This window comes from Rhinopithecus roxellana, chromosome 5, assembly GCF_007565055.1.
Source record: "Rhinopithecus roxellana isolate Shanxi Qingling chromosome 5, ASM756505v1, whole genome shotgun sequence".
NCBI classification, from domain to species: domain Eukaryota; kingdom Metazoa; phylum Chordata; class Mammalia; order Primates; family Cercopithecidae; genus Rhinopithecus; species Rhinopithecus roxellana.
This window is the reverse complement of record NC_044553.1, coordinates 76583479-76606029: the sequence shown is the minus strand read 5'-3', so window position 1 is coordinate 76606029 and position 22551 is coordinate 76583479. Positions and strand designations below refer to the sequence as shown.

Here is a 22551-nt window from a genome sequence, read left to right as displayed (position 1 = left end):
GAATCCTGTCAGCTGGAAGAAGAAGGTCACTGTTTTGTCATTAAAATATTTTCCACCTTTTAAGCTAGCTCTTCAACTCTGACCACTGAAGCCTCTGCACAGCCTGAGTCTTGGTTTTAGCTCTCCTAAAACACCATGGGCTCCTGGAGGACAGGGGCCTTGTCTCAGACACCCATGTCCCTGCAGTGCTGACTGTAGCCCGTGGGTCTCCATGTTTTCTCCCAGGTGAATAGCACACTCAGTGCCATATCTGTTACCCTCTCCAACTTTACAGACAGCTCCCACTCAGGGCCACTCCCAGCACCAGACCTGCATTCCCACCTGCCTGCAAAATGCATCCACGCAGAGGGCCTGCTGTCTCCTACAGCCAACGACTCCAGAGCTGAACTCAGCATCCTCCTCCTCAAAGCTGAATGAATCTGTATTTCAATAATCCAGGCCCAAAACTTCCCAGCCATCCCTTACTGCTGCCTCTTACCTCCCACCCACCCCTACAGCAACACCCCCAGCAGTTACCATGTCTAGTCAAGCTGCTTCCATGATGGCTTCTGCGTCTGTCTCTCACCTGGACCCTTGCCCCCACCTCCTTCCTGGTCTCCAGCCTCCATTCTCTTTGTCTCCAACTCATATGCCCTCTGGGTTATCTTTCCCGTTCCCTTGGTTTTCCAGACCAGCAAAGATCCTGATACTGAACACAGTGAGAATGGAGGATGAGGGCAGTCAATACTTTTTGGGCACTTACCATTTGCCAGGCACTAATCTGAGTACCTTATCTGGATTACTTTATTTAATCCTCATTAATAAAAAGCCCTGTGAGGTAGATACTATAATTATGCCCATTTTACAGATGAAGAGACTGAGGTACAAGGAGTTGAGAGATTTGCTATATATGGTGGGCCAAGTGTTCAAACCCAAAGAGTCTGACTCCAGAGGCCTACTTTCTAACCACTCCACAGAAATATCAATCTGGCTGGTGGTATTTTATTACTCCCAAACTCTGTGCCTCCTCAGGCTCCTTGTCTCCCACCCAGCTCTCTCTCCCGTGCTCTCTTCCATGACACCTGCATCCTTAACTTCTTCACTCCCAGACCCCACTGCCTCCCCACTTAAGTGAACCCTAGTTGTGTCCTAAGGACACCACTCCCCCAAATCCCTCATACCTCAGGGTCAGGGGTGAGTCAGCACCCTCCCCTCTCCCTACTGCTGCTACCTCCTGCCTATGGTAGAAATGTCTACAAGATCTTTTGGGTATCCTTGTCACTTGCTGGCCATCCTTCCAGCATCCATCTGCCATCCTCAAGGACTTTGGCAATGCTGGCACCTGGTTCACAACCTTCCGTTCCACTCCAAATCCTGCCATCGTCCTGGGTGACTTCTACTTCGTATCATTGACCCAGACAACACCCTGGCCTCTTGGTAGCTTGCTGCCCTGACTAACAATCCCACCTCAATGGTCCATTCCAAAGTGCACCCTTGACCACATCACCACCTCCAGGTACTGCATCTCTGCAGTCCTCTTGTACGACCTGCCCTCCTTTCCTGCCAGCTCTTCTATTCAGTTGCACTGCACCTGTTTTTCGGAGTACTGGGAATATCCAGTCTGCTGACTCCTCTGATCCTCCCATCAGAACCCTCGCACATCCTCCCAACCACCCTCCACCCCAGACACGATGGTCCAGCTCATTCGCCTCTCTAAAACCAATGCCTTTAACTTCTATGCCCCTCTTCCTGGCACCGTCATGAAATCCCAGCCCCAGGCAAGGGTCGGCATCAACCCTTTTCACGTTCACATGGGGGCTGTGTAAAGAATCCCACAACCTCAGACCAGTCCTACTAAACAGCCAAGTTTCTTAGCTCCTCGTGCCTCAATGTCTTCATTATGGCCTCATTCACAGCCCTCACCTCCCTCCCCTGATCCTTACAGGAGAACCTAGTAAACTTTCCCACTCCCCACAGCTGCTATTTCAAATTATTTCCTGTCTCCTCAAAGCTCTGAAACCACCACTTTTTCTCTCAGAGTCAGCAGATAATACCACTTTCTATGTCACACAGAGAAAAGAAAAGCCGCCAGAGTACCCCTTTCCTCTTTCTCCCACCTTGCAGCATCTCCCCCATCCCATCTCCTCCTCCCAGTCACAAGGGAATCAGCGGCTCTTCTACCTGCCCTCTTGATACCATCCCCATTTTCCTCCCCAAGGACCTTAATCTACAGAAGATTCCCTCTCTCACCTATCTCTTCCATCTCTCCCTCTCCACTGATCCTTTCCCATCAGCTTTTCCTTCTAAGCTCTCTAAACTTAAAAAAAATCCCTCCCTGAACCCCTGCTGTCTTATCTCTTCCCAGGCTCCTTGAAGGAAATGTCACTGTCCCCACAGTCCTGCTTTCATGCGCCTCACCCAGCGCTCCTCTCCACTCCACTTGATTTTAGCCAAAGGCCAAGAAGCGATGCTGCTCTCCACTCCTCAGCACGTCACCAATATGTACCCTGCTGCTAAATCCAATAGTCACTTTCCAGTCCATTTCCTCCCCGGCCTTTAGCATTGTCTGGCCCTGTAGACCATTCTGTCCTGCAGACAGTCTCCTCCTTGGCTTCCAAGGTGGCCTGCTCCACTGGCTTTTCTCTGTTCTCACTGCCTCTCCTTTCCCTTCCCTTGAACAGCCTCCTTTCCCTCAGCATGACCTTTCCATGTTTTTGCTCCTTGGGGCCCTCATCTCTTCCCGCTCTATGCACTCTTTCCAGGTGACTTCACCGACTCCCATGGCCTTGTTATTCTGCTGCCTTATAAACCATACCGCTCTCTTGAACTCTACACCCATGCATCCACTTGCTGACTACGTGTCTACAACGGATGTCCCACGGGAACCTCACCCTTGCCATATTCAGACAGAGCTTCACAGCTTCCTCCACACTCTTGTGCTCCCAGAAAATGGTACCACCAGGCATCCAAAAGCAGATCCTAGAAACCTCAGAGTTATCTTCAACTCTTCTATCTCCCTTGCCTTCCAACACTTCATTACATTGGATCCAATGTGTCCCATCAACCCACCATGGGGACTACTCCAACAGCTTCCCAGGGGAGCTCCCGGCCAGTCGAGGACCTCACATGCCTCAGGGTCAGGGCTGGGGCCAGCACCCTCCTCCAATCCACTCTCCACACTCCAAGCCCCAAATCCTTCTGCGCTTCCCACCACCTCCCAAGTGAAATTCAGATTCCTCACTGTCATCCCCAAGGCCTTTCCTGGCCTGGACTCTGCCTCCTTCTCCTGTCTTCATGCTCCCCATTCCTCTCCTTGCACACTCTGCTGCAGACAGATTCAGCAGCCTTCAGTGTCCCCAACGCATGGCACTTTCTTTGCCTCTGGGCTTTCCTACATGCTGTCATCTCTGCCTGGAACTCTTCTCCCACTTGTGCCCACCTATCCCCCTTGGTTCACAAGAGGTATCACTTCTCCTGGGAAGCTTTCTTTGTATCCTATGAAATCCAGTTAACTGCCCCTCACAGGCGCTGCCCTGGCATGGTATTTATCATGTTATAATGAAACTGTGTGTGTGACTGTCTAACTTGCCATCACTGACTCTCTGAAGTCCTTTTATACAGTACCTTTTATATGGTAGGTCCTGATAAATATGTGAATGGGTGGAAACATACAAATGAGTGGATGGGGGATGGGTGAACAGATGCGTGCATGCCATGCATGCCTCAGGAGTGTGTGCCAAAGGCTGAGTGGCAGGGAGCCCAGCAGAAGCCACATGACGCGGGCAGCCCTCGGAAACAGACTCCTTCCCACCAGGCTTCCACAAGCCTCTGACGGTCAGGGAAGAATCTGGCATATCCAAACCCCCAAGACTCACAGCAACAGCCCTCGGCAGGTGGCCCCACCAGGTGCTGAGGATCATGGTGGAAAAGTGGCAGAGAAAGAGTGGAGGCATTGAAAGTGGGAGAGAAGGCACGTGGACAGACATGGGCCAGAAGAAACAGGGGGCCTGGGGTCTCTGACAGGATGGGATGAGAAAGAACTGGTGGGGGGACCTTGTGGCTAAAGACTGCAACCAAGGCCCTGACTGCGTTTCCAGCCTGAGCTATGCAGGCAGTGGGGGCAGAACCAACCACCCATAATAAGCCCCCTCATTATGGGTGTACCCCCTTGGCCCCTCCACCCCACCTCCACCGCAGGGGATTTTAGAGGTTCTCCCTTTGTCCCAAATAGGCCCCAGTACCGAGACTCAGGAGCCCTGGGGAGGGGATGAAGGAGGCAACTCCACTGCTTGCCCGGAATCCCCTCCATTCCCCAACCAGACAGACCCAGGAGGAGTCTTAGGGCTCTCCGCTACTGTGAGCTCCCCAAGGGCAGAAATGATTTCTCTTCCTTTTCCAAGATGGGAACACACAGTTGGGCAACGGATGGGGAGGAGTCTCAGTAACGTTATCGTATTGTTAAATGGATGGATGGATGGATGGATGGATGGATGGATGGATGGATGGACAGACGGACAGACGGACGGACGGACGGATGGATGGATGGATGGACGGACAGATGGACAGATGGATGGAAGACTGTTGCCAGAAGAAGAAAAGACTGCCAAAAATAAAACAAAGAAAGAATTCACTAAATCATTAACACTGATGATTTCTAAGGGTGGGAATATTGTGACTCTGAGTTTCTCCATTTCACCTTTCTACCTTTTCCACCTTCCCCATAACAGGCAGATATTACCTTTATAATCAGAAACATTCATCTACCTTTAGACGACGGCCTGTGCTGTGAGGGGTCCTCTAACGTGTTGGGGAGAGCATGACCCTGGTCCCCAGACCTAAGTGGTCCTAAATGGTCAGCTCCTAAGCGGTCAGACCTAAGTGGTCCCCAGCTCCTAAGTGGTCAGCAGAAATACGTGGCAAAGCCACTGCCATGACCGGGAGGTCAGGATGAGAAGATGTTTTGGAAATCAATGATGAAGGTGGAGAGAGGGCAGTCGTCTGAAGAGCAGGTGTAATAGGCAAGGGAGGATAGCTTAACATCACATGCATGCCAGCCCATGACACACACATGTGACATGCATGAGGATGCCTTTCCTGCCTCCCCTCCCCACACCTTGATAATTGTTTGAAAGCACCTATTACTCCCCCTCCGCACCCCGTACCTGTCTAGCTCCTCTTTGCCATTCTCTGAGGTAGAGCCACTCTCGCCCCCTTCATCATCCCATACCCTAGAAGGAGCTGCCTCTCTGGTGGTGGGGGGAGTGTTTTGTCCCGGAGTGAGCTGGAGTCCTCCCTGCCTGTGTCCTAGGACTGGCATCTTAGCCTCCCCCTGTACCCTCAGGGTTGAAATCACCTCCCACAGCCTTCTTGAGCCAGGCTGGGTGCTCAGTTCAGGTCTCTGGAGGGAAATATACCCCCCACCCACTGCCTCCTTCCTGCCCATCCTCCCCTCGCTATTCTTCCCTGACCCCAGGGTCTCCCCACCATAATAGATAAATTGCTGTCTTCCTCCCACCCCCGCCTGGCCACTAGGGTTCTATTTTTAACCCACCTCAAAATCTCTGACTCAGAATCACAGGGCTCCCAGGTAGCTGCTCCCTTGGCTGCCTAGGGCTGCCTCAGATACAGTCCAATTTAGAGCCAAGGGCATCTGGGGCTTGGTTTATAGGCGGGTTGTTTGGATTTGGGTGTACCTTTATTTTCCAATTTTTCTATGTTTATCAATATTTAAGGAATAAAGTTTGTTTCGTTTTGTTTTTCTTAAAACCCAATTATGATCCTTTACCCCTGCCTCTTCTAAGGTACCTCCTCATCCTGGGCTGAGTCCTGCCTGTCATGATGCAGTGAGAGCTGGCCTCAGCCTCTCCCCAAGGAGAAGGTGAGCTATGTGAGGGTGACAGCTGACCCAGTCTTCTCTTCTTGGCCTGCAATCCTTCAGCCATACAGCACAGTGCCCCTCACACTGGAATGTGCACACACATCACCTGGGGACTTTCTGAGCTGCAGACTTGGTGGACTTCAGTCAGCTGTGGGGTGGGGCCAACATCTGCACTGTTAACAACCCCCCAGGTGATGCTGAGACTACTGGCGCAGGGACCACATTTCTCTGTGGCCAGGCTATTGTAGATGTATGGTGGCTAGGTGCTCTGCTGTGAGGCCCTGGGCAAATCACTTAACCTCTCTGAGCCTGTTTTCTAATGTGCAGGATGAGAACGTTAATCCCCACTTCACAGGAGTCTAGGAAGATCTAATGAGATAGTATTTGCAATATGCTATATGGCATAAATACTCAATTCAAGTGGGCCATCATCCCCATCATCATCATCATCCTCATCATCATTATTTTATGTCCATTAAGATGCAGGTCCTGGCCTGAGAGGTAGGAGGATCCTGAGGAACACAAAATGGTCCCACCTCAAGAAGCCCTCAGTATAGAGGATGGACAGACGCACCCCACAGGGGAGCTGAAAATCCAGGCCAGCTCCATGGGCAGATGGGGCCATGAGCCAAGGGAAGGGAATAAGAGGGTTGATGCAGAATCTCTGACTCTGTATCCCATAGGCTGGGGACAGCCAGAGGGGAGGAGAAATTCAGCCAGGCTTGCATCAGAAAGGAGCAGGGGGCAGCATGCCCTGTTGGGTACTAAAGTGTCAAAGAGGAGGCAGGCACCCAAGTAGGTCCACTGATCAGGAGACAGCACTGTGGCTAGAGCCCAGGGGTTACAGGAAGGAGGCCCATGCTATGCGATGGAAGGTTTCCAGGTCAGGGGCCTGAGATTCTCAAGTTCTAGTCCCATCCCTGTCTCTAACTTGCTGTGTGACCTTAAGTAAGTCCCTTCCTCTCACTGACTTTTCCTCAGTTTCCCCATTGGCACAAAGCAAGCTAGACATCTCCAAAGATATGCTGAGTTCCATGAATCTCTGCAGTGCAGAGGCTAAAGAGGTCAGCCAAGGGCAGCTGGCCAGATCGACAGCTCACTCACAGAAGAACACGCATCTCAGGGAACCCTGACACCTCAGCTCCCAACTCTGAAGAGAATGTGGGAGACACCCTGAATGCCAGCTTGAGAACTCAGAGCTCTTCCAGGGTATACGAGGGGCTGGGAAGGTTATAGAGGAAGAGAATTCCTTGAGAAAGGGACTGCAACCGTACCTTCTCAGCACAGTGAGGACAGGCCTGGGCAAAAGAAATACTTTGAGATGAAAACCCACTGTTTATCTGATGGGCTAATTCCTCCTCTGGAGACTCTATGTTTGTACATGCAGAAACATACCAGTGGACATATACATGCATGTGCGCGCGCACACACACATAACCCCAAACTGCACAGCAGGGGACATCTGCGCCACAGTGCTCCAAGTTGCCCGGATGTATGTTCCCTGAGGCCAGGGCCTAACCTCTCTGTGCTTCACCCAGCGGACAAGACCACCAGGGAAGATGGGGGAGGGAACAAGCAGTTGGAGAACTGAACTCAGTCCAGCTTACAAGAATCAAAGAAGGCTCCAACACCACTCCCCCAGGAACCTTCTGTCCTCCCACTCAGGAGATTGGAACCAAAACAGAATATTGTTGTGGAGTAGCATGGGAGCACGCCCTCTGGGGAAATTAGGTGGGAGAGCTCACCTGCTCATGCAGGAAGGCACTGCCAGCGGCGGGAGGACACAGGCTTGAGGGGCAACATGAAGCACTAGAAACGGATTTGGAGCAGAACTCCTTTGTTTTTGGCTTTTTTTTTTTTTTTTTTTTTTGAGATAGGGTCTCACTCTGTAGCCCAGGCTGGAGTGTGGTGGTGCAATCTTGGCTCACTGCAGCCTCAACCTCCCTGGGCTCAAGCCACCCTCCTACTTCAGCCTCTGCAGTAGCTGGGACTACAGGCACACACTACCATGCCCAGCTAATTTTTCTTTCTTTTTTTTTTTTATGGTAGAGATAGGGTCGCACCATGTTGTCCAGGCTGATCTTTAACTCCTGGGCTCAAGTGATCCTCCTGTCTCAGCCTCCAAAAATGCTGGGATTACAGGAGGGAGCCACATTGCCTGGCCTGGGGCAGAACTTGTTAAGGTAGGCAGCATTGGTCATGGAAGGGGCTAACAAGGAGACCACAGGAAGGCTTCCCTATAAAGAGTAGCTAAATACTGACTCTGGGACGGTCTACACCGTCCCTTTTTGATGGGATGGAGCCTGGGAGCAAATAACAAGGATTCTCTGGGGCATCTGGGGACACAGAGCTAGAGGGAACGTGCTGTGCTGCCTTCTATCCAGGAAAACACAGTTTAACAAGGAAGGTGAGTGGGGCCATGTTCTCTGAGATCCCTCCTGGCCTCAGAATTTTATGATTTTGACTCCTCACAACCCACAAGGAAAAAAAGGTGTAAAAGCTCCCTGGAGAGGGAGGCCTATTACCAATGGGGTTAGATGTTGGGCTAAGAAGGCAGGATTTTACCCCAAGCTCTGGGGAGCCACTGTAGGGCTAAGGCAAATGCAGTGCAATCAGAGAACTGCAGACTGTTAACACAGATGGGGGCTTAGGGATGTCCAGCTCATTGGCTCCCAAAGTGATGGAAGCAGAATCACCTGAGTACTTCCTAAAACTGTACCTGCCCAGCCTCACCCAGGGAGCCCGAGCATCTGTGATCACATAAGCACCCAGGTGACTCTTCAGCAGCTGCCAATTTAGGCTTTGGGATCTTGCTAACACCCAACCCCTCTCTGGTCCCATTTTCAGAGGAGGAAAGCAAGACCCAGAGAGGTGAGGCCTCAGTTAAGTCCACACAGCTGGGCGGCACAGAGCCAAGTCTTCTACTGGTGGGATTCACAGGCTTGTCCCCTACACTCTGTCCCCAGGAGCTGCAGAGCAACCCAATGGGATGATGATGCCCCAGAACCTCTGGGACACGTTGAACAGCTTTTCCTGTTTCCTTCTTCTGCCAGTCCCAGAGTACATGATCCCGCTGACCCATCCCACAGGGCCCCTCCACCCACAGTCATCCAGTGCGCCCTGCAATCTGCATGAGTCCTCACACCCCGAGCTCTTCTGAGGCCAGGTCTGAGCTTCCAGGAGGAGACTGCTCCCTAGGAGGGGAGGCTGGGAGGAGAGCATGGTTGAGGCCCTTTCCAGGATAGCATTTTAGTTCATTTTCATTAAGCTCCTGCTGCATCACTTCCTGGGAAGGATGCCCCAGAAACAAAGAAGAGAAAGCCTGGCATCCCCTCCACGAAGGCCACGACCTAATGGAGGGGGTCCTTCAAGAGGCCTCGCCAATAGGACACAACATGCCAGGAAGACCCCCAGCCCCACTCCCCAGGACAAGGGCCACCAAAGCCTCCACAAAACTTGGCCCCTAGGTAAGAGATCTTCCACGTGTCCCTGGCCCCAAGGGGCTGCAGAACTCTAGGATCATGACTGGCTGGACCTCGGTGACAGAGCCAGAAAGAGGGAGGGAGATTCTCAAAAGCTCTACTGGCCGGCAGCGCTGTCCCTGCCCTGCTGGCTCAATTTGTGCTAATGGGGTCAGGATTCAGGGCTCAATACCTATTTGGTCAATTAGCTCTGCTCTCTTCTCAGCCTCAGACTGAGCCCCAACCCTGGACACTGAGAGAGGAGAAGAGCTTGCTGAGGTCACCCAGCAGAACAGGATGAGACTCAGGAGGGGAAACTGAGGGTGGGAGGAGTGGGCAGTTCTGGGCCAGGCTGGCTCAAGATGCAGGACCCAGAGATCTGGGGCAGGCCAGCCCCCACACTGCAGGAAGCCGGGCCCCAGAGGCAGTCTCCCCTGCTGGACCAAGTTTCTTCTAAAAGGTGCTAATGGCATGGATGGGACCTATGGACCTAAGGGTCTTTCCTGTCTTTGGGGAAGGGAACAAGTGCCCTCACATCCTCTGAGGATACTGGAGGTGGGAGAAGCCCGTGGCTGGCTTTGGCATACAGTGGCTGGGGACTCACATTAATCATTAACAGGGGCTGCTCTAGCCTCCAACGGGGAACTGCAGGGTAATTACTTCTGGGCTCCAGGCCACACGCTCAGTGACATTATTGCAGGCAACACCTGCCTTCTGGGCCTAGTACGGCAGGAGAAGCGAGTCTTCTCAAAGGCTGCACAGCTAGGATGAGGATGCACACACACACAGGCAAACACACCACACATAATCAGATGGCAGCACAGGCAGCCTGCTCAGAGTCCTGGAGGGTGAAGGGCAGGGACTAAGGAGTGCAGGTTAAAAGAGGCAGGTTCTGAATAAGCAGCCCCAAGCATCTGCCAACACTCACCCCAGCCAGGCGGCCCTCAGCTCAAATTTCCAAGAAAATGCACAGAATGGTTCTCTCTTTCCTTCAGATCCAGCTCAGAGTCACTTCCTCCAGGATGCCTTCCCTGACCATCAACCCACATTGATCTATTGCTCATTGGCCCTCCCATAAACCAGAAGTGGAACCCTACTCTCCACTTTGCCACCTCCAGCCCCCTTAATGGTGAAAGCAGCCTTGGAATGGGTGATACGGTATTCTGGAGGGCATGACTCCCTTAGCTTGCCTCTCCCCAAGCCCAGAGGATAATGTATTAGCCAGCCCCTATTATGTATTAATTTCTGAAAGCCTCATTCATGCAGACATAACACATCCACCCACACAGATAAATGCTTAGACAGACACAAAATCATCAGCAGCCAATTATCAGGCCCCCACAGCTGCCGTGATCAGACCTGGAGGCCCCGCTGCTCGCTCTGCAATTTGTGGTAGCCCAGAGCTGGGGTTGCAGTGGGTGGAGGGAGTCCCTCTATCCAGCTGGCACGGCTCTAGGTCCAGCCCTGACCCTGAGGGTGCCTGAGCTTGCTGCCTGGCTGAGAACACCAAACACCAGCCCCAAACAATGAGAGAGCAGAGTTGGGTGGGGAGCTGTCACGTGTGAGATGTGATGACTCTGGCATCGGCAGCAGTGGCACGGTTGTTTATTTATAATTTGTACTTTACCTCCCGGAGAGGACCAGAGGCAGCTGGCTCAGATACTAAGAGGTGTAGGAGCTCAGGAAACTTAGGGAAAGCTTCCTAAAGGGGGGCAGGGCACAAAGGTAGAGCCCCAAACCTTGGTACCTCAGGAAGGGCACCGAAATTGGCTCAAAGGTTTTGCACAAGGATGCCAATTCCCGACCCTAGACCAAACCCTTCCCTTGGCCACAGACTTAGCCTTGAACCCAGCCATGGACTGAACCCCAATCCTGGTTACACACTGAGCCCCAACCTTTGTCAGAGACTGAGTTCTAGCCATGGTCACAGAATGAGCCCTGATTCTGGTCACATACTGAATCCTAAACCACAGATCAACTCCAAATCCTGACTTTTCTGAAGTATATAATGAATAGATCATGTGGCCATTCTTCTAGCGGATCAGAGAAAGATACCACTGGCCACTTACCCCTTCTCCTCTGAACCCCAATCACCCCCATCCAGGAACAGGGGCATTAATGGCACCCAGACATGGTCCCCAAACCCCAAAGGTCTCTAGCAGTCAGGACCTTCCCAGGAAGAGGAGGTGAGCCGGCATCCCAGCCCAGCATCCTCAGAAACAGCAACCCCAGATCTGGGGTCAGGACAGCATGTCTCAGTCACCAGACTCTGCACTTTCAGAAAGGGGAAGACTACCTTCTCATGGAAGCAGCCTAAATTATGATGGGATCCTGAAAACACCTATCATCCCAGAAAGACACATATGAAGCTAGAGTGACAAGAAAAAGCTCCAACTGACAGGACTATTCAGGAAAGCCTCTGTGAACCCTCTGGCTGGGAAGCTAGGGGTGGACTTAAGCTTGAAGACCTTTGCAGACAGATATTACACCACCCACTTGGTCTCTGGTTTCGCTTCTGGCATACTCTGTGACCTTGAGCCAGGTGCTCCCCTTCTTTGCTCCTCTGCTCCCCATCTATGAAACAAAGGCTCCAGGCCAGGGGCTTGGTAAGGCCTCTCCAGATCTGATATTCCGACACCTGATCGATTTCCTGTGCCTGCTGACTATCCCTTTCTGAGCCCCTCCTCAATGTTTTAATTCTCAGGAGAATGTTTTCTTGAACTACTCGTGTAATTAAATTTTTTAAACACTAACATAAAAGAATGAGGAGTGTCAAATTCCAGTTCTGATATTCATGGCTGCATGATTGGGGGCTCTCTCTCTCTCTCTCTCTCCCCTTTCCTCGTCAGAGCCTTATCTGTAAACTGGGGATATAAAACTATTTGGGGGCCATCGTGAGGAATAAATGAAACGGGAGATATAGAGCTCCTAGCACAGCCTGGCTTTGTAAATGGTGGTTACTGATCTGTGAACCCACCTGGCTTTTAGTCTCTGTTGATTTGAGTCTAGGGCTGTAAACTCTGAAGCCTACAGGGGTCAGGCAGCTAAATGGCATGAATGACGTGGCTGGGTGTAAGACAGTGGCCTTAGCGACAGCTGGGGACCCGTGCAACTGCAGAACAAAAGCTGACGTAAAGGAGGCAGCCTCTAGTGTCTCCTTCAGCTCCCTGCTAGGGAGTGGGAATGTGGGGCCAGGGCTGCCAGAGTTTCCAGTTTTTCAAGAGAAGCCCAAGAGCCATATTTTCATGTTATATCTTTCCATTTAAAAACATTGGCTCAGATTTGTTATGACACACTATGCTGGCCAAACAGAGCACATCTGGGTGCTGTATTTGGTGCAAGAGATGCTGCTTGGCAACCTCTGATTGAAGTACTGCTCAGTCTTATCTTGAGCGCCCACGGTGACGGGGAGCTCACCACCTCTCTGTGCTGCCTTCCGCCTCAGACCCGAGTGGGTGCTGATGGTACAGTGTCTCCAAGTGACTTCCCAGCCCGTGGCACTGCAGACTTCTAGGGCCCTGGCAATGCTTCCTCAGTAAAGAAGCCTAGCTGGCAGAGAACATCCTCTCCAAAGCCAACAAAATGCCCCTGCCGGCCCATGGCCCTCTCTGTCTGGGAAATGTGAATTCTTCAGCATCCCCCTGGGCGAAAGCAAGACTGTCTGGTCACCCTCAGTAGCCCTTCTATTAATTAGCAACTGGCAGTTGCAGCTTTGTAAGAGCCCTTGAGCCAAGTGAGCGTGTGCAGGAGCCGGCTGCCTCCTCAGTTCTATGACAAGCCCCCAGGGGACTGGGGCTGGATCTTCTGCTCTGAGTGAATTCTCCCATGGTGGCCAGTGTTGTGGCAGGCACAAGGGCCACTCAGGCTGCTATGACACTTCTCAGCCCCACCATTTGTATGGAAGTTAATGCTTTTCAGGGTAGGAGGGGGCACAGAGAAGTGACGGGCAAGCCCAGCCCTCAGGGGAGGCTTCTGGGCATAGCCTGGGGCACAGAAGGAGGACATAAGATTGGGAAGAAGGCCCGGATGCCTCTGTCCTCCTCTCAGCTGGCCCCTGTCAGAGTCACTGGCTCCCCTGCTCAGTCACCTCTGCGCTCATACCGACATCTGCTCCTTTCCAGAAATCTCATTGCAATGCAGCAGTCACAGTACTCCCTGCCCCTTCTCCCCAGCCAGGCCCACCCCTCTGGCCCTTTGGATGAGAGAAAAGCTGCAAAAGTGGTGGGACAGGATGGATTAATGAGGGTCGTCTGGTCACCCAGCTTCTTCCTGTTTACACCCATCACAAAAGCCAGCATGCAGGGCCAGCAGGGTCCAAGCAGCAGTGCAGGAAAGGAGGAAGAGCGAGCTGTGAATTCCACATCCCCACACTGGCAGGCAGACCTCTGTGGCTTGGCTCAGCCCAGTTCACAGACTTCATCCTGCCATGCTGAGCTTGAGGACAGAGGCCACAGGCTCTGAGGCCAAAGAGGTAAAATGGAGCTCTGCCCTCAGGGAGCTCAGTTTGGGAGCTTGGGCTAAGCATGGAACAAGAGCATGAACAGTAACCTCAATACTCCAAGCATGGTCCTGGTCTGGGCACCAGCCACATTAGCATTCTTTGGGCGCTTATGAGAAATGCAGCATCTCAGACCCCATCCAGACCCACTGATTCACAATCTGTATTGAACAAGATCTCCAGGTGAGTCGGATGACATTACAGCAGGAGAAGCTGCATTGTAACAAACATAGAGCTCCGTCCAAATGCCACAGGGTGGTCAGCCAGGGAGAGATGGATGGCAGCCAGGGTGGCCTGAGAGGGCATCCCACAAGGCCCTGGGGACAGTGGGCCCTAAAGCATGGGAGAGGAGGGTGGATGGACAGGGAGAAAGGTCAGCACAGTTGGAAGCTCCCTGTGTGAGGCAGGCGGCTACCTGGCAGCCCAAAAGCCTCAAAGCTCACAGCAGCTAAGGGAACTGGTGTGGTAGGGCCAAGCAGGGGAGAAAGTAACCCCCAGCCTTATCATGTAGCCACCAGACCAGGAACTTGAGCCTTGCAGCAGGGAGAACCTGGAGCCAAGATCTCTCTAGCCAGCCAGTATGGGGGTCCTGGCTCTCTGCCCCTATCGGGTTTCTGTGCACCCAGCATCCTGGGAGCACTTCAGTCCTGAGCTCCAGCAGCCCCTGCCTTGTCAGGTGGGACACATCTCATCCCCAGAGAGAGCCATGCTGCCCACTGTGCCAGCTGAAAGCACAGCCCAGGCAGCTCACCTTGGAATTCCCCTCTGCAACTAGGCACCCTTCCCCCTCTAGCACAGCCTGCGGCTCCTTTCTGCCTGGCTTTGCACACTGAGAGTCTTAACAACATTCCTGGGAAATGGCCCCAGGAAAGCCCAGGAAAGAAGGGGCCTCAGAACCCCCAGACCCAGAGTCAGGCTGCTGCCTCTTCCTCCTTTCCACCTCCTGCCGGAACAGTCCTTCCCAGGACTCAAAGGGAGAGAGGTGGGAGGGGGTAGGACTGAGGAAATAGAAAAGAAACCAGTGCCCAGGCAGAACCCCTTTCCTCCCTCAGGCATCTAACTCTGAGCCCTGTTTTTGTTTCTATCCTGCTGGCAATGGGAGGCCCAAGCCCCAGACTGCAAAGGGACCCCCATTGCCAGGCTCTAGAGAAAGTGAGTGCCTGCCTCTCACCAGGCCCAGGCTCTCTTCTGCGATGGCCTAGAGAGGGGTTCACAACCTTGAGCCCCCAGATGGTCCTCAACTTAGGAGGCCACAGACACCAGAAATCAAGTGCCACACTCTATGTGTCTGGATACCTGGGTATCCTTCTGGATGGAGTGAAATCTCTGAACCCCTGCTTGAGCCAAGGACAGAGGTCCATGTGATCTTCCCAAAACCAAGGAAAGGAAGTTGTGAGGGCAGGGGAGGTGTGGTTCACAACAGCATCACTGCTCCTCTCAGCTCACTGCAGCTTCTCACCTCGGCGGGGCGACCATAGCTGTACAATTTGTGCTTGACACGGCAACAGGCAACAAGATTCCCATTTTCTAAATGGGCAAACTGGGGCTCAAAGAAGGCTCATAACCCATGCAGGGCTCCATAGCAGTCAGGGTTGGGGAGGTGATGGGAGGTGAGTAATGGCTGTGATGGGGTGCCAGTGACCAGCAGGCAGGAGGAAGTCAGCTCAGGACACCCCTGAGACCTGCTAGGCCACTGGCCCAGTTTCCAAGATTTTGGAGCCCAGCTCTTTCTGCCCCAAGGAAAGGACACTTTAAGCACCCTCGCCTTCCCTTCCTCATGGCTTCAGGAGGCTCAGTCTAGGAGAGGGTAGGGACAGGGGGATGAGAAAGGCCAAGCTTCTGCCTGCCTCCATTATTAACACTTAGCCAGCTTTGGGGGTGCAGTAGCAATTCCGGAACTGACATTCCACATAGGGACTTCCCCACCAGCTTCCACATCCACCCACACAGCCCCCAGACACCCACTCAGACAGACACCTAGATACACCCACCCAGGCTGACTCCCTGAGCCTGACCAGCAGTTCTCATCTGGACCTTGAATAATTTCTTTTAGTTTATTGAAATTTACTACCTTATTTGAGGCCGCCTGCATACCAGCCAGAAGACATTGAGCCATCATATCTCGTCTTCGGCGGCCTGGCTGGCCTACTTGATAATCCCAGTCTGGGTCTATAGAGGGGACTGGGGAACACAACCAGCTACATCTGCACTTGGGGTTCCATTTCTTTTCTCTCCTCTTAGAAAAACAAGATTATCCAGATACTGTTTTTGTATCTGTTATTTTGTACTGTTGTTGTTGTTGTTCCAGGTTCTCCAGGACACAGCTTGTGTGGAAGGAAGGACCCATCCAGGACCTAAGAGCACAGCCAGCCTCGGGGAGGAGCCTGGGGAGCCATGTCCTGAGGGGCTGCATCATCCTGGCCTCTTCTCTTAACATACCACAAATACAAGTTTCAAAAGGCAGATGGGGAGTTGGAGGGGAGGGGAAGCCAGAAAAGCCCAGGGAGCCTGGAGGAGCCATGGGGGTAGCCAAGGCATGGTCTCTTTTCTATTGGGGGGTGGGATCAGGGGTAGGTAGAGTAATGAGAAGCAGAGGCAGCCCAGAAAAGCCTATTATTAGCCACGGCCCAGGTTATGCTGGTCCCTCAAAGCACAGCCCACCCTTCTCCTGGAAAAGGCACCCAGCCTTCCTTCCCCAGCAAGGGGAGATGCCGGAAGCAGTCCATCACAGCCAGCCCTGAACTCCAAACCACAAACTCAATCTATCATGGTTTGCTGGCAATTCTTTATTAAACCAATTCTGCTGGATCAATGCTTCCTGCCCGTCAAAATGATGAATAAATCCTTGACTAGCCTGAGCAATGCTTGCAGAAGCTCTTGTGAAGCCTAAGGTGGGCAATGGCAAGTGGCTACACAGAGGCCCAAGGCCAGTGGCTAAAACTCTAGAGACTGAGGCTGGGGGTGCTGGTCGGGGTAGGGTGGGTTAGGTGGGGTTGAGTGGTGGGTTTTCTAAGCTTAGAAGACTTAGCTAGGCTCTTGCCTCTTTGACCTTCTGAGGATAAGACTAGCTGTTTTGGCCTAGAAGCAGGAAAGGCATGGCCACCACTCCTCTAGACACACTCAGATGGTCTTTCTTGGATTTCTTTCCTTACACCCCACCCAGCTCCAGACAGCTACAAAGTTGTGCAAAGGGGTCATGCCACTTGCAGCTACCAGTTCCTGTTGCTTGTTGCACAAACCCAAATTCAAAGCCCACTCTGACCCTCTTCCTGTTGCCCATTTAACAATTCTGCTGTATCCCTGCTTCCCTATCCCCACACCCTCTCCTGCAGCCATGTCCCAGGCAGCCTGTAGTTAGTGGGAGATTCTGCAGCAGGGGGACTACAGACAGACATACCAGAATGTGGTAAGACCAGGAAGGGGAAAAGGATCCTATCTGATGAAATCGACCCAGTCGTCACTCTTCACCATCCAAGGTAAGGGAGACAGGAAGGGCCAGGCCCAGCATCCAGAAGGTCCCCAGCCAATGTTTCCTGCTGAGGGAGGCTGGGCATGCCTGGGGTTGACCTCTTGTAGGCTCCCCAGGCAAAGGGCTTGGTGATGAGAACCCTGAACAGATGCTTTCTGACAACAAAGACAGCAGGAACCTGGGCAAGGGAGGGGACGGCCCCTCACCAATCTCAAGTGGTTGGTACTGGAACTGCCTATCACCACTACTGAAGAGTTGAGAGACAGGAGAAAAAACGCAGGACACCCGTTTTTTAGCTCCTGCTCACTCCTCTAGCTCAGCCCGGGATCCTCAGGGTCTAATACTGGCCAGAGGCAAGTCTACTCTTTAGGAACCTGGCACAGGGAACCTAGCCACCGTTCCTGATGGGAGGGTCCCACATTTACTCATACAATTTGATGACTATGGCTGTCTGCTTACCCTGCCCTCTGGTCTCCCCAGTCCTCTGGGAATGGGAACCCTGGAGATATTAGGGTTAGGAAGAGCAGTCTCTCAAAGGAAAAAGGGGGGAGGGGCTCTGTTCACTACCTATTTTAAGCCACCGAGTGTTGTCTGACTGGTCATTTCCAGTGCGAGAAATCTCTCTCATTGGATGGAAAATGGCTTTGCTCTCATTACAAACCCAGCTTCCCTGGAGTTTGCAAAGAGGGCTCTGGGTTGGCAAAATGCTCATTTTTATAGGCAGGCAAGCAAGGTAGGCAAGGAAAGGAGATAAGTAGGGGGCAGGGCCCAGAGAAAGAGAGAACAAGAGAATTAAACCCAGCTTGAAAAGTGTTTCCCAGACCTTCATCACAATCTCACGTATCAGGAAAGCCCAGAGGGGCACTAGGGAACCTCAGGACCTTGACTTAGGTAAAGGCATCCCTGATCCCAACCCTAGAGACAACCAACAATCCCTCTTTTTGCACAAATATGTCCACAAGCTCCCAGTGGTATCTGCTGTTCAGTGGCATCTGACTCAGGTGATGTGGAAGGGGGCAGGGTCCCTCTCCCTGCCTGACAGTCATACCTTGTTTGGGGACCCACGAGTGGCCCATGAGAGGCCAAGCAGATGCTGGAGCTTGGGTCTCCAGGTTACAGATGGGCCACTGGACAAGCATGGGGTACAGGACAGCGGCTCATCAATCAGAACACCAGGCATCTTCATCCATCACTGTGAGCAAGGTCATTCTGCCCTGCCGCTCCGGATGCCAGCTGCCCAGGGTGCCTGCTCCTGGCCCACCACTCAGCATGAGGAGCTGCGCTCAGGGTGACGATGGGTGCAGGGGGTTTTCATCCCGGCCTGAGGCCCCAGTGACCTCGGTCCTCCAGGGACCCAGCCGCAGCTTGCCAGGGCACCAGAAAGCAGATAATAATGCCTGCTGTCAGTACCCGAGGAGCTGGCCCGTTGCTAAGAGGTCTGTCTCTCTTCATGGCCCTGCTCTGCTGGCTGAATGACCCGGAGCTGCCTCTAGGATGGCCATCCTGACTCTGCAGCCTTGAAGGGGGAGGAGGAATGTGTGGCTTAAGGTGGCAGAGCCCTATCCTGGCTGCCGGCAGGGGTAGGCCAGGCTCAGAACACCTTTTTATTCTGTCTCCAATGCAGCCCAGACCCGAGAAGGCCGGTGACAGAACACAGAGGAAAGTTCCCTCAGCGCGGTGCAGAAGGGGGCCTGGGGGTGTCTCGGAGCCTAGAGGCGCCCTGCTTCTCTTGGAGCTCCCAGCGCAAGGAAGGAAAGTTAACTCCGGCTGGGAGGCAGTGTCAGGAGGCATGCCTGCACCGTGCAGGGCACCCACAGGATCATCGCTGTGGCCCCTTACCTGAAGTCACTGTAGGGGTGGATAATCCAAAATCCGGCCGACTTGACCCTCTCCTGCTCGCGTTCCACGGCTTTCTGGCTGCCGAACATCCTTAGGGAGAATTTGTTCACCCCGGGTTGGAGCATGGCCCCGAACTGGCGCTGCATGAAGCCGGACTGGCCCAAGCGCACCTCGGCCTCCGGAAGGATCTGGTCGCCGGTGGCCGCGCCTCCCTCCACTTTGATAGCGGTGTCCGCCGAGGGCTGCTCGCAGGAGGAGGAGGCCGGCTGCGGTGGCTGCTGGGGCGGCGGCGGCGAGGCTGCGGGCTGCGCTGAGGCGCCGGGGCGCTCGGGCTCGGCCGCCAGGCCTGGGGGCGTCCTGTCCTCGCCGGGGGACGCGTCGCCCTCGGCGATAAGCCGCCGCTCCTCCGCGGAGTCATGCAGGTGTCCGTGACTGCTGCCGCTCCCCGTGCCGCTGCCGCCGCCGCCCCGGCTGCCCAGCGAGGCCAGGCTCCCGCGGAAGCGCCTGCAGTCGCCGTTCGTGCTGGACTTGCCCGCGCCGCGGGCCGGCCCTTCGCTGTCCGCTGCCCCGAGGGCCGAGCTCCGGGACTCCGTACCACCCGCGGCCGCCGAGGGCGAGGGCGAGGGCAGTGGCCGCAGCCGGATGCTCCTGCGGCTGGGGTCTTGGCGGCCCCCGGCCCCCTCCTCCTCTGCGTCCTCTTCCTCGTCCATGATCCACGCCTTGGCCCCCACCTGCTGCGGGAGACTGTAGAGCCGCTTGCGCATGGACGGTGGCAGCTTGTCCATGGCGCCAGGGGCCGGGGGTAGGGGCGCGGCGCCGCGGACGGGCTCCAGGTCCGCCCGCCGGTCAGTCCGCCCGTGGGGACTCGTCCTTCGCCGCCGGCGTGGGGCCGCCTCAGGCGCCCATGCTCCGGCAGGCTGTGCGCCGCTGGGAGGCTCCCAGTTGCGCTCCGACTCCCCGGGCTCGCCGCGCTGCGCCTCCTCCCGGGCTGGGCGCTCGGACCCCGCGCTCCCTCCTTGCCTCCCTCCCTCCCTCCCTCTGGCGTTCAGGGGCGCGGCGCGCGGCCCGGCTCCAGGCGCCCCGCCCCCGCGGGGAACAATGGGCGCCGGCTGGAGAGGCTCTGCGGCCGCGGCGCTTGGGGAACCGCTCCGGAGCGCAGAGCGCACGGCCCGCGCGGGTCCGGGGCGTGCGTCCCGCGGGACGGCTGGCTGTCCGTCTGTCTCGCCGCCCGGACTTTGTGGCTGGCCCCCCGCGACCTCGTCTCGCCTCCTCTGGCCCGGCCCCTCTGGCCCGTCCCGGGGCTCCCGCCGCAGCCGAGCGGAGCCCAGCGACCCGCCGGGCTTACATCAGGGGCCGCCTCCCCCGGAGCGCCCTCCGGCCGCGCTCGGGCTCCCGCGCCCCGGAATATTCATGAAGCCGCCGCAGCTCGCGGGTTGCCATAGGAGCGGCTCCCGCAGCCGGGCCTGCCTACCTGGGCTTCTTAAAGGGGCAGCGGCGCACGGGCCGGGGGCTGGGAGGGGGCGGGGGGCGGGCCTGGCGAGGGGCCCGGGTTAGACCCTCGCTAGACCTTCGGAGCCGGGGTGAGAGGTGTCCATACTGCTGCGCCCTTAAATCTCTTTCTTGGGCCAAGCTGGGAGCGCGCCCCAAGTCTAGAGCTCCGGCTTCAGTTGCGAATTCCCCATCCCAAGATTGAAGGGGGCGGGGTGGCTTCCCAAATTCTCCATCACCAAGCTCTGGGCTCGCCTTTCCCTGGCATGTTTGCCCCTCAGCTGGGTCTCCGACTCTTCCTTTTGGGAGGCGACCGGGTCTTCTGGATGCAGAGTCCCGGCCTTCCCGCAGCCCGCTTGGGGAGGGGTTTCCGGAAATGCGCCGCGTCGGGGAGGCTCCCAGGGTTTTCCTGTGACATGGGCAGGGGGCGAACCCCGCGCCAGTCTTTCCCCTGCAAAGCCTCGCAGCAGCCAGGCAAGGAGGGCGTGGGGAAACAGGGAGACACGCACAGGGCGCGCGGGTGGGACCCAGCCCTTCGAGGTAAGACTTCGAGGAAATGCGCCGGCAACAGTCACGGATACGAGATCCGAACGCCGACCTCCGCAAGCGCCTCTCCCTCGGTAGTTCCGAGAGAGGGACAAGCCGGCTGCAGCGGGGAGCGGTTGGGCGGGCTCCTCGGACGCCCCGGCACTCGGAACTGGCTTTGGAGCCCCTTCTCCCTGTGTTCCCATCCAAATTATGACACCTCCTATGTGGACCCACGCTGGGTGAGTTCCTGTTCCACCCAGTGCCCTACCTGCATCCCCAAGCAGCTGCACAGCCCCTACTCCCTTCCAGTCTGCAGCCCAGCCCCTCCCTCCCCCGCCCCCCGGCCCCCCCCCCCCCAAGGATCCAGCTGTGTGTCCTCTCTCCGAGTCTCTCCCAGTCTCCAGTGTCCGCGCGTATGGACAGATTTCACTAGCTCAGCCTAAGGTATAGCCCTACCCCTCTCCAACACCCTGGGCAGCCTGATACCCCAGATTAGCTCAGAAATGGAGAGGGGGACAGATTGGGCATTAAGGGGAGGGGGTTGTCCATGGAAGGCTGGAGCCGAGGTTAACGCTGGAGCGGACACACAGCAAAGTCTCACAGGAGGGAGGCAAAAAGGTCCCCTGGCTCTGCCATCTCTCTGAGGAATAACATCAAGCTTTTCTTCAAATGATTTTTTTACTCTCATTCTTAGCCCAGTGTAACCACTTCCCCCTCCTCCATCCAGAGTAGGAATTTGGAGGGCAGGATGGGGGTCGGGCAGCCTAGCAGGGGCTCTTCTGCTCTACCCACTGAACCACAGGACCTCCCACAGTGGGAGGAATGACTAGGGTGATGACATCACTGGTAGCTGGCATTTTACTTTTGAGCAGCTCTGAGCTGACAGTTCTCTGCACAGATGCTGGAGGCCTAATCCCTGAGTGTCCTTGGGTCTCCTTGAGAAGAAGTGTTCTTAACGAGCTGTGAGCCCAGCCCGCCCTGGTCTACCAGCCACAGGAGGGAAGACCTCCATTTAACACACTTCTTTGGGCTTCTTTGTCTAGCTGGGAGTTAGTCTGCCTTAACCCCGCTCAGGAAGTCAGCCCATATAGCCTTCCCCATGACCTATGGTAGAGACATCTGCTCCTCTGGGAACCCTTTCCCAGTCACCAAAACCTTGGTCATGTCCCTGCCTTTGGTTCCCATGGTCCATTAGCTCCTGTGACCCTGAGCACTGATTACACAGTGCAGTCTGTGCCCTGAGGGTGGAGCAGGTCCACCTTGTCTCAGGGACCTCTCCACCAACACAAGGGTGGACAGAAAGCAGATCAATAAGTTTCAACACTACAAATGAGTGAGGGACCCTAGAAGTTAGCTAACGGCATTGGAGGGGATGCTTGGAGGAGATGGAGGATAAGACCAAGATTCTGCT

At 54.9% G+C, this 22551-nt stretch overlaps 1 protein-coding gene across 1 annotated transcript in view; it reads right to left on the bottom strand.

Annotated features, from left to right (window-relative positions):
* The window catches only part of HCN4 (hyperpolarization activated cyclic nucleotide gated potassium channel 4), a 50052-nt gene extending 29167 nt beyond the window's left edge, over positions 1-20885 (bottom strand). The window contains exon 1 of the mRNA XM_030931125.1: positions 19125-20885. Coding sequence (XP_030786985.1) covers positions 19125-19909 — 785 coding nt within the window. The 5' untranslated portion in view covers positions 19910-20885. The remainder of the gene's footprint in view (positions 1-19124) is intronic.
* Positions 20886-22551: the final 1666 nt, after the last annotated feature.